Raw genomic sequence first — 12,151 nt, 5'->3', positions numbered from 1 at the left:
CAGCGAATGGGTGCCGTCAGAATGAGAGTCCAAACCGCTGATAAAGACATCACAGTAATCCACAATTAATCAACATAATTCCAGTCTATGTATTAACATCTTGTGAAGTGAAAAGCTGCGTGTTTGTAACAAGTTCATCAAGATGTTTTCATTTTAAACTCTTGCTTCTGGCCAAAATCTATAATAATGCTTCCTCCAGTGAAAAAGTCCATCCCCTGTTGTCCTCTCACATCAAAATCCACCACATGTTTGTGGAAGTGTTTTGGATCGAACAAGGCAACTTTTTCACTAGTAACAGGAAGCAATGGTTTGAAGTTTTAATGATGGAAATGTTTCTTGCAAACATACAGCTTTTCACTTTACAAAACGTTAATTGATATTTTGTCATGTGGACTACTGTAATGCTTTTATCAGCTCTTTTGGACTCTTGACGGCACCCATGCACTACAGAGGTTTCATTGGTGAGCAAGTGATGTAAATTTCTCCAACTGAACAAATAAACTCATCTCCATCTTGGATGGCCTGTAAATTTTTAGCAATTTTTAATTTTTGGGTGAACTATTCCTTTAAGAGTTTTGGAGTTGGGGGTGTGTCAGTGAGAAAACATATGGGATGCAATAGATATAGCATAGTCCACCTTTTTCCTCAATGCGGAAGTAAGCCTTTGCGTGAGACTTCTGGTTCATTGTCCGCTATAGGAAAATAATGAAAAGAATAACAGCGTGCAGTACACAGTAAAACTGTTTGCTCTACAAACCACTGTGCTCATAATTAAGTTAATACATTAAAATAATATGGTAAGACACACCAATTGGCAATATCAAGCAGCAAAACAAGCTGTTTTGTATAGCTAAAAATGGCTGGACGAGGATGAGACCAGAAGCCACACCCATAAAATGTACAAATGACCACGCCCACTATATAGCAAACTTTCCAGGAGGACTTGAACGTATCATTAATGTTGCCACTGCAGGCCGGATAAAGCCAGTAAGCGTATGGTGTGTTGTTTTTGGTGTGCTGGCCCCACAGGTGGCTCGCGGGGTGTGGGATTTATTCGCTTTGATAAGAGGATAGAAGCGGAGGAAGCCATCAAGGGTCTGAATGGACAGAAGCCCTCAGGTGCCGCCGAGCCCATTACGGTGAAGTTTGCCAACAACCCCAGCCAGAAGACGAGCCAGGCGCTACTGTCGCAGCTGTACCAATCCCCCAACCGCCGCTACCCGGGACCCCTCCACCACCAAGCGCAAAGGTTCAGGTAAATACACCGTCAGTCTACAATAACACGTATATTTTCTTACATAACTTCCTTTGAAACTCACATCAAAATTGGTGGAATAGCAAGGCAAAATAGGTGTCTGGATTGTGAAACTGTTACCTGTAGAGCTCCAGTTGTGTGTGTCACATCACCACCGAGAAATAGCTGCTCCCAAAAATGTGCAGAAACAAAACGAGATTCAGAAAAGAAACCGAAGCGAAGGACTGATAAGAGACAGTGGGGTTCTGTCGTTCACAATGTCCCTCTGATTTCTTTTTCTCATAGCCATCCTCCCCTTCTTTCATTTCACATCTGTTCCTTTCATTTCAGTTCAGCAGGCCAGCAATAACTTCACTCTGGCAGCTAACACCTTTACAGCCCTGGGCAGCGCTTCGCAACCTTTTTAAAGGCGATGTGAAGTAAACCCCCTCACTACGCATATAGTTAGTCACAGGCTACAATAACAACACCTTTTGATCCTGCCGTTGACTTGCAAGGTCTTGGCTTAAGATCTCCTTACCTTGCAGGCTAATTCACATTAACTATGAGTCACATCTTATGAGCTTCGAACTGGCGAAGACTGCCAAAGTCATCTTGCAGTGAAAGTTTACTGCTTGATAGCAGCAGATATCAATTCACAATCAAGCAGACAATGAATATGGTATCAGTAGTGTTCAGCCATTTAGCATAATGATACTTAGTGAACTTATTTTTCTTAGTTTAATCAAAGCTAGAATTAAAGCAGGTTGACATTTCAGTGTAAGCTCAACTAGTAGATTTTTGAAACACTGTTTATATAAGCAATTTAAAGTAGTTTACTTCCAGAACAAACAATTACAGATAATGTATTTACCCCCTTGTCATCCAAGATGTTTGTGTCTTTCTTCAGTCGTAAAGAAGTTTTGTTTTTTTTCATATAATGGACTTCAATGGTGCCCCCGAGTTTGAACTTACAAAATAGTTTAAATGCAGTTTCAAAGGGCTCCAAACGATCTTCTAGTGAAACGATTGTTTTTTTTCTAAAGAAAATTACAATTTATATACTTTTTAACCTCAAACGCTCATCTTGTCTAGCTCTGTGTGAACTGTGTATTCCGGTTCATGACAGTTAGAGTATGTTGAAAAACGTCCATCTCATTTTCTCCTCCAACATCAAAATGTTCCTACATCGCTGCCGACCCAGTGTTTACAAAGTGAACATGCAAAGAAGGTCAAACGTTCTTTACAAAAAAAGCTAAAACAGTGATGTAGGATGACTTTGAAGTTTGAGATGAAAATAAGATGTGACTTTTTTCGACCCTAACTGTCATGAACTGGTATACACAGAGTTCACGTAGAGCTAGATAAGATGAGTGTTTCAGGTTAAAAAGTATATAAATTGTACATTTTTTCAGAAAATAACCAATCGTTTGGTAAATAAGACACTTCTTCCTCGGCTGTCTTTGAAGCTGCATTTTGGAAGTTCAAACTCAGGAGCATCATAGAAGTCCATTATATTAGAGAAATCCTGAAATGTTTTTCTCAAAAAACAATTTCTTTACGACTGAAGAAAGACATGAACATCTTGGATGACAAAGGGGGTGAGTACATTATCTGTAAATTTTTGCTCTGGGAGTGAACTTAAGTGTGCAAACTTACTTTGGCAACAGGACATAATGTCATGATCCAGGGCTCCTGTACTGAAAAAAAAAAAAAAACATTATAAATTGCAAATAATAATATAATACATACGTTTCCTTTCAAAAGTTCGTGGTCATTAAGATTTTTTCTTTTTTTCTTTTTTCACAAAGAAATGAATACTTTTATTCAGCAAGGACACATGCAATTAATCAAAAGTGACAGTAAAGATGTATAAAAATGTATATAAATTTATAATAAATTTTATAATGGAATTTCCGTTATTTTAAATACTCCTGAAAAAGCTGTAATATTTAATAATATTAACAGTATTTTGTATAAAATAAAATAATTACAGCTTGAAAAAAAAAAAAAAACTTACTGACCCTAAACTTTTGAACGGCAGTGTTCATTATGTATTACAATCAAAGTAATACATAATGAACTTGACTTGTTAAAACCTCGTTTGTTCACAAAAATGCAAACCATGGAGCTTAGTATATGCAAACCATACAAGCATGTAATCCGTACATTGTGTGAATAGGTTTTTAATTTGTGATGTTTTTATCTTCTATTGGTTCTACAGTTAGAGTTTTACAGTATGTGTGTGTTCACAGTCATATGAATGGACTCTAGTGTGCAGCTGATAATAACCATTCAGAATATTTCATCATTCAGTTGTATCATAAATATAAAATACTTTGGATGAGTTACAGTGTATCTCCTCTAGATGCATGAACTGTCGGTGTGCTGTTTACTTTAAAGCAAGAGATCCTTTGTTTAGACAAACAGGACTCGTCAAGCAATTAGCACTGCACAGCAATACTGATAACAGAAATCAGTAATTAATTCCTCATACATCACAAGCACTTATTATTGAAGAGATCTGAAAAGGATGAGTCCCATTTGCATGTATTAGTCGGCCTTACAAAGGCCTCATTGTGTTGTGTGTGTGTTGGAGAGGAAGTGTGAAAAGCTGTAGGCCGGGCCGAGCCGGGTTGAGACACGCCTGCGTATATCTAACACATCGCCTGCTCTTGCACCTCAGAGCCCTCTCTCCAATTAACTCATTTACCCACAAAGCAACCTGCCTTCCTAATTGGCTAATTGGCATCTTAATGACTCGACACGCTGAATTTCCTTGCTTTATTTTGGCTCGGTTTTTCCTCCAAGTTCACAGAAGGCAGAGTCACCAACTGTTGACCCACTGCGGAGAGGGAGGGCCTGCATGTGTACGTGTGTGTTTGTCTGGAGAAGTTCAGTTTGAAATGTGAGAAAGCAGTAATTAGCCCTGTCGGCCATCTTGCGGCAGTTTTAATAGGAAATGAGACAAGGCCGAGCCGAGTGAGGGACGGAGGTCGCAGAGTAGCCAAACAGACGGGAGTCTAAAATGAGAATGACTGACGGGGAAGGAAAGCGTAATACGCTGGCCCGCTGGGTCGCTGGGGCTAATAGAGAGACCGCACAAGAAAGAGACAGCAAGAAGAAGAAAGGGCACTCCCAGTTAATGCTGCATTACATCCTGCCTCCAACTTCATTGAAATGTCATTTTATATTAAAGTTTTCAGGTAGGCTGAAAGACGGCCCCAGACCAATTTCATCCATAACACTAGCATATTATCTGCACATGTTCAGACACTAAGATTCATTCTTTGTACTTCACTCTGAGTATCTGTTTGTATGATTCATTTATTTCTCTTTTTGACTTTTGTTTTCAGTTTGCTCATATCCTTCTTAATCATTCTTTAATTGTCACTATAGAAATACATATATATTCGAAATATACACATTCTTTTCTGGGCGGATTTATACGAATTGTCCATTTTGCAATTAGAAAATATCCCACATTGTTAAAAAAAAAAAAAAAAAAATGTCTTAACTGATTAAAATATGTATATATACAGATGTAAATTGAAAACAATAGTATACGGCCCACTTTACCTGAATTAATTTAAGCTCCTGTTTTTGAGGCGTGGCTTCAACTGTATCTCCATCCGGCTCAGGGTTATTCACTGCAACTTTAAAATACAAAACATATTAGAAAATATAGCATACACAAATAGAAATAAATACCAGTATGTTAAAAATCATGTATATATTAATTGATCTAAACAGTTAGAGCGTGCAAATCAACCTATTCCCATTTGTATATATGTAATGACATAGTCACTAGTATTTTAGGACTGCAGCACTGTCAGGCTAAACAACTCTCCCAAATGGGTGGGCATTCAAGTGGCCTCCTGTTACCATTAGTGTTGCTGCAAGTCTGCTGTTCTTTGGATGTATGATTGACTCTGTGAGATGCCTGATGGGGCAGCACAGTGTAATGGCCCATTGCTAGATGGGCGTCTTCCTTCAGTGAGGCAGGGATGTAGCATTAGTTCCACTGAGTGAGTCAACCATCTGCCTGGCATTAACCCCAGAACCCTCCTTCTCTTTACAGGCTGGACAATTTGCTTAATATGGCCTATGGCGTTAAGAGGTAATTAAAACTTCACCGAATGCCAGATGTCCATGTTGACAGTATGATTTTTTTTCCCCTTCTTTTTGAAAATCACATGCATTCAGTTCAGTTCAAGGTTTTTTTCCTCCTTCTCTTTAGTTCTTTTGCGTTTCCCTCCTTTTTTTACTTGATTATGTTTTCTTTTATTTCAACCTACCAATCTGTAGCATTAAGAAGTGTAAGTATCTTTTATAATTTGTAGTGTTTGATTATGATGATTCTGAATTTTTTATGAGTTCCGTTTTGGTATTTTGTGTTTTATTGTGTGTAGCTCCTGTTTTGAAGCGTGGCCTCCACAGGATTCAGGGGCTGAAGCCGTACCTCCGTCCAGCTCAGGGTTACACACTGCCAACAATTGAACAAAATTATGTATATTCCCAATGCATTACAGTACGTCTAACAGCTAAAATGCAAGGATGGATGGAAGGCCATTATGTTTTTCGTCTCCTCGTTTCCGTTTTGTTGGTCTAGAGCGAGACGGAGGGGGTGACAGCTCACCTGGATCCCTGCAGGAAATGTAGTGTTTCACTGCAGGTTTAGGAGCCTCTGATCAGTTGGGTTTGCTCATGTTCTTTTTGCTTTGTGCTGCTGTGGATGTAGTGAAAAGGCTTCTTTTGAACATGTTTCAGTGCTTATGACATTTTGTTGCATATTTTAGTATCTATTGAAACACTTTGATGTCCCTCGAACACCAAACACTCAAGGCTAAGATGGAGGGAGTAGCATGAAAGGTTGTGCATTGTGCAAGTTTCTTTTTTTTTTTTTTTTTTTTTTACAGATATCTCTCTGTTAAGACTAAAGGCTCCGCGTTTACTAGATTTCTTTTCTTTCTAGAAAAGTCTTTCGCGTTTCAGCGCCGACTGATCAGAATGAACCAATCTAGCGATCGTTGTTAGAAAGAAAACATGCGAAAATCTGACAAGTAACGGGAAGTGCGACAATAAAACAGGATATGCAAACGAGGCAGCGGCGTCTTTCAAAACAAATGACGAGACGAAAGATTCCTTTTTATTTACACTCACTGCGATCAGCTGTCAAATAAGCCCGTCTGCCTCGAGAGAGGGAAAATTTAGGGGAGATGAAACCGACGGGGGGTTGGGGGAGGCGCTGTGCTCACAGAGCACGGCGTAGAAGGTAATTAATGAACAAAGACCAGTCTGAAGAAGTGAGCATCGCTAGGTGAAGGTGGGCAGCTCGGAAGGGTGGGATGGCTCTAGGTCAGTCGCTTGTTGCTATGCAACTCCTCGTCCAACTGTTCGCCTTAGTTGGAACAACAGACAGAGCTTGGCCCTGCCCTAGCAGTCACCAGACACCTCTGTGTCAGCAATACGCTCGTCCGACCCTCGCCCGCTTGCCCGCAGATGACTGGCATCCAAATTACAGCGAAGCCATATTCGATGAATAATGGCTACGGATTCATTATTTACACAGAAATACCAGCATAATTGAAGTCATGAGATGGTTGCTTGTCATAGGCGCAAAGTGAGCCGACTTACCATTATACCCTTCATTTACATAATGAGACGCAAGCGACAGGACACAAAAGCGAAAGAGAGAGACAGATGTATTGACTCTGCCAGGACGAACGGGCTAAAACGCAGATGAAACGTCTGAGTAATTCTTGGCAGAACAAGAAGCAGGGAATTGGCCGGCCCTGTAGTCCGTGCAGTGCTATCGATCACAGTCACACACTGCGGAGCGGCAGAGGGTGTGGGTGGAATACACTCTGTTCCCCGTGCTAGCTGGCTGGAAAGCGCCGCTTCCATTTTCTGCTCGCTGGCAGCTTCCTATCCCCCTCCCCGAACCATTCGGATTCAAAGACGACGGCGGCGGCGGCAGCAGCAGCAAAGCGGAAATCTCAATTAAAGCACACCCCAATAATGCCTATAGTCATTCCTTGAGAGGTGGCACACGAAATGAACCTTTTATCCAATTTACCTTTTATTTAAAGTGGAAATTTCCTTTAAGCGGAAAGGCAATTAAGTGAAATCAACTGAGCATTCAAATCTCTGTATCATGAGGGAGGAAAAAAAAAGGCGAGAATGGAAAGATTACAAGGAGAATGAGAGCAGATTTACTCGGTCGCATGCGAAATCTCTGATGAATTTCGAAGGTATTAATGTGCCGAGTTCCTGTAATTTAGTTCCCCAATAGATCCTGCGTCTCGGCGCGGCCCCCCGCCAGCCGGCGCCGGGGCGCAGCCTCTTTTCGCTCTTTGCATTCAAAAAACCCTCCGGTTGCCTTCCGCCTGAAAAACAAGGAGCAGACATTTAGACTCCAAAGTGATAGACTGAAAAGATTGAAGAGTCAGTGAGTGGCAACTCGACTTACGCATCTTCCTCACTCTCTCTCTCGTCCTGCAGGTTCTCCCCGATCACCATCGATAGCATGACCAGTCTAGTAGGGATGAATATCCCCGGTCACACGGGAACGGGCTGGTGCATCTTCGTCTACAACCTGTCCCCGGACTCGGACGAGAGCGTCCTGTGGCAGCTCTTCGGACCGTTCGGCGCCGTCAACAACGTCAAGGTGATCCGCGACTTCAACACCAACAAGTGCAAGGGGTTCGGTTTCGTCACCATGACGAACTACGACGAAGCGGCCATGGCCATCGCCAGTCTGAATGGGTATCGGTTGGGTGACCGTGTCTTGCAAGTGTCTTTCAAGACCAACAAGACCCACAAGTCCTGAACTCCCCTCCCATCACTTGTGTAGCTCCTTACAGCTCCTCTTAATACTAAAAACCCACCTCTGCCCACTCAGCTACTCAAAACAGGAACACACCCAACCAACAAACCCACAAAAAAGAACTGGATATGGCTTATAATATAACTTTGGACCTATAAGCCAATGTTGCCTAAGTATTACAAAATGACAAATTGAGAATATTCATTATTTGGAGACCCTGGAAGTGGTACAGGGATTCTGTTGTATATCTTTTTGAGTTTCTCGTGGTTGTCTTTTACTTTTTTCTTTTTTTTTTCTCTGTAAACAGTAGCAAAACCAGACCGCCCTTATTTTGAAGAAGAAAATGTCCTTCTTTAGATCGAACTCTCTTGGTGTCGATTCAGGATTTTTTCTTTCTTTTTTAAATCCGGATCCACTGTCGTTAGAATAACGCCTCCCTGGTAAGAGAACAGGAGGGGGCTCTTTTTAAGAAAAAAAGACGAAGAAAAAAAATCGGTGATCATTCATTCATTTGTTTTGGTGTAAATTGTTAGAGATCCCCAAAATGAATTGACAGGGATGAGGCCATCCCTTTTCTCTAATGCAGAAGATGTTTCTAGCATAGTTTTGGTTTTGTACTGCAAACAAAACACACGTCTGTCCTCACGGGGGATTCAGGGGGAAGGGGCGAGGGAAGGGACGGGCTAAGCGCTCCTGATGACACGTTGCGTCAAAAAAAAAAAAAAAACCTACACACACACTGTTGCCAAAGAGAAAATCTCTTTGCTTGAAAATGCGTTTAGAAAAAATGAAAAAATAAAGAGAAAGAAGATCTATTTTTATAAATAATGATTAAAATAATTATTGAAGAATTTTTACAAGAATCTGGATTTGAAAAAAGAGAAAAATATTTTGACTGGCTAATTAGGGACGGGGGGAGGGGTCAGGTGCCACCTTGTCTTGTTCGTTCTGCCGTGGTACTTTTTAGGATCCGAGGTCGTTTGTTTTTCGGGGAGAACCGGATTGGCGATGGAAGAATTTTGTAGATGGAAGAATTTATCAAGGGATGCAAATTCAGGCAGGTAATTTTTCATAGCAGTAATTATTCAACAGCGATACCCAATAGGAGAGGGAGAGGGGTCTTCCCAGGCCAACCACATCTTCACAGTCAAGAGCCCAAAGCAAGGCCACTCATCGTCCACTCATTTACTTTAGACCATCCGTCTTTGGGATATAAGTAATAAAGACACACACACACACGTGCGCGCGCACGCGCACACACACACACACACACACTTCTTTCTCCATTCGGACGGCATATACATGGTTACGTTTAATTCGCTATGATTTCGTGATATCGCATTCGAGATGTACTTCCTTTAGCGATCAACAGTAGGTGCTATATTACATGGTTCACATATCTTAAATATCCAACTTTGTTGTTCTTCGTGTTGTTTAGAGAGAAAAAAAAGAAAATTTCGATGTTGGCATTATATTAAGCTGCTGTTTTTCTTCTTTCGTTGATGTTTATTCTTTCGAAACCGTCGTCGTCGTAGCTCGTCGTCGGGTCCGGAGGAACCCCGGACGAACGAATTCGGGCGCGCGCGTGACGGCGTTCCTTCGGCTTGCTTACTTCTAGGTTCTTTGCTGAGTGTACAGCGTTTGTCGAACTTCAGCGATAATTAGCTAGTTCTGTTAGTCTAGTATTCGTTTCCTCAAAGGATCTATTATGACTGTGTCTTTCTTTGTTGTGTACAAATAGATGATATATAGTCAACATTTTCTGTTCCAATATCTATATCTATCTGAGTTGTCACTGTTTTTTCGTTTGGGATTGTCTTTTTTCATATGAAAACTTTATGAAGTGATGGTTCAGTTACTTAGAAAAACTCGTGAGGAATCCTGTTTAATATGTTGTCATGTCGCTTGTGAAGATAAAGAAAAAAAAACGCAAAAAAAAAACAAAGAACTGAAAAATTGGATCGATTTATTTGATTTACCGCCGCAGCAAAAGAAATCGAACAAAAAGCTTCTTGAGAAAAACCTGTATTTATTTATTGATCGATTGATTGATTGTCTCATTGATTAAATTATTTATTTATCTCGATTATTTATTTATTTACTTGTTCCTTTCTTATGTTGTCTGTGTTTTTGCGTGATTCTGGTACAGGGAGGGGGGGGTATTTCTGAGCTAAAGGGAACAAATGACTAGGGGAGACGCTCTTCCATTAGTCCTGTGCACTGAGAAATTTTAGTACGTTTGTGCTTTGTACCAATATATCAAAATTACAATATAAAAAAATTTAAAAGTCAAAAACGAAAAAAATGTCAAGAGGGTTGGTGAGGCTCTTCCCTTATTAATAGAAACAGTTACTCGCTATGCATAACCTAGCCGATAGTTCAATTTGCTATTGCTTTTTTCTTGTCTTGTTAAACATAAATCTTTAAATCTTTTTCAATAAAGTTTAGTCTTAATAGAATGTTATAACAGTTGTTCTGGTTCAATATAACCTGTGATAAGTTTGTGTAGTTTTAAAAGCCACTTCCCGCCCTCCCTCCACACACTACCGTTGCTTTGTGATTAAACTTTATGCAAAAATGTGGGTCTGAAATGTAGTTTCTCATGGATCTCGACGACGTTCATGTCAGGCTTTGCTGCCCTAATTTGATTGATCGATATGTGTCCATTGTTTTAGTATGATTCATCGACTCATCTGAACTGTAACCTTCATTTAAACCACATCGATGCTCCGGAAAAAAGGAGAAATAAAAAAAGTCATAAATAAGCATTGACTCTGATTGTACTGGTTGAACAAAAATAGCTATAGCAGATAATATTTGATAGATGACACCTGTTATATATTTTCTAAGATATAGTCTATTTTGAGAGGTAAACTTCCTGAATGGAGAGCTCGGCTCTTGTTAAGACCGGTGTGAATGCTGGAGAACGCAAAACAAAAGTCACGTTCATGAGCAGTCTTACATTCCTCCACCTCTAATGCCATCCACCCTCCTCTGCTCCGTCCCTAAGGGGGCGGCGGCGGCACGGCCCTTCTCAAACCCCGCTGCGGCTGGGAGTTTGAATTATGCAACGACCCCAGTAGAATGTTGTTCTGATGTACGAACAAATTTCCTGCATTACGTCCTCCTCTTTTGGTTAATGGCATCACCCTCCGCGTGTCTGAGCGTGGATGACTGCACGGGAGAGCGTCTAGGACGCGCGAGAGTTTGCGGGGGTGTTGGAAACGCGGGGCCGTGCCTCTATAGTGCGTGCCCGTATCGCAGTGTCTCTCCCCCTGTAGCGCCTTATAGTGGCAGCCTGCCAATAGGAACCCATCAGCCAGTAGTGTAGGAGGGAAGGCAAAGTGAGGAACAAGGCTCTTGTCATAATTCATTTTCTCCTGAAATGTGTTTGTTTACTATCTGAAAAATCTATAAATCTTTAAAGACAAAAAAAGACGAAAAAAAATGGAAAAAAAAAAAAAGTTCACCGGACCAAGCTGGTCTCTCCTACTTACGTTATTACTTATCTATCGATTATTGATTATTGTTACTATGATTAATATTATTCTCATTATCCTTATTCTTATTACGAATCAAATTACTGCGATGAATGACTTCATGTTATCCTTGCTAGTTTAGGTCATTTCTGAAACTGGAAACAAAATATGGAAAAAAATACTTGCTGTAAATGTTTTTTTCTTTTTCATAAAACTGTTGTGTTTGAATTATTTGTACTTTTGAATGTTGGGACAATAAAATAAGGTGTTGAAAGCTGTGTGCTTCCATGTCGTCTTCAAAAAAAAAAAAAAAAGAGAGAGAGAGGTTTGCTCCTCACGACTAATCTTTAAAATATTCCCAGGTCGTTTCATTTTCTCAAGACCCCGGAGGTGCCAAATGTCACTTGAGCTGCACCTTTTTGATAAGAATTTGATCAGTTATCTCAATGAGCGTGAATGCCAGCATTATTACTCACACAAAAAGTCGAAATTCAGAAAGAGCCACGGAAACTTCCAGTAGGTTATTACATTAAACGTATCCTCTCGTAGGCTGTAATACAAAACAGACAGATGTGATGTAGTGAGACATGAGAGCACAGCGCCCCCTGT

The 12,151-nt window shown here is 40.5% G+C and overlaps 1 protein-coding gene across 2 annotated transcripts in view; it reads left to right on the top strand.

The window, feature by feature from the left end:
* elavl4 (ELAV like neuron-specific RNA binding protein 4) overlaps positions 1-11,816 on the top strand; it is a 90,413-nt gene extending 78,597 nt beyond the window's left edge. Inside the window, exons 7-9 of one of the 2 annotated variants that reach the window (XM_051116585.1) lie at positions 1,030-1,255; positions 5,316-5,354; positions 7,739-11,816. In XM_051116585.1, coding sequence (XP_050972542.1) covers positions 1,030-1,255; positions 5,316-5,354; positions 7,739-8,066 — 593 coding nt within the window. In that variant the 3' untranslated portion in view covers positions 8,067-11,816. The remainder of the gene's footprint in view (positions 1-1,029; positions 1,256-5,315; positions 5,355-7,738) is intronic. The other variant, XM_051116587.1, reaches the window with a different exon arrangement.
* The last annotated feature ends 335 nt before the right edge of the window (positions 11,817-12,151 follow it).

This window comes from Labeo rohita, chromosome 8 (genome assembly GCF_022985175.1).
Source record: "Labeo rohita strain BAU-BD-2019 chromosome 8, IGBB_LRoh.1.0, whole genome shotgun sequence".
NCBI lineage: Eukaryota > Metazoa > Chordata > Actinopteri > Cypriniformes > Cyprinidae > Labeo > Labeo rohita.
This window is presented reverse-complemented; position numbering and strand designations above follow the sequence as displayed.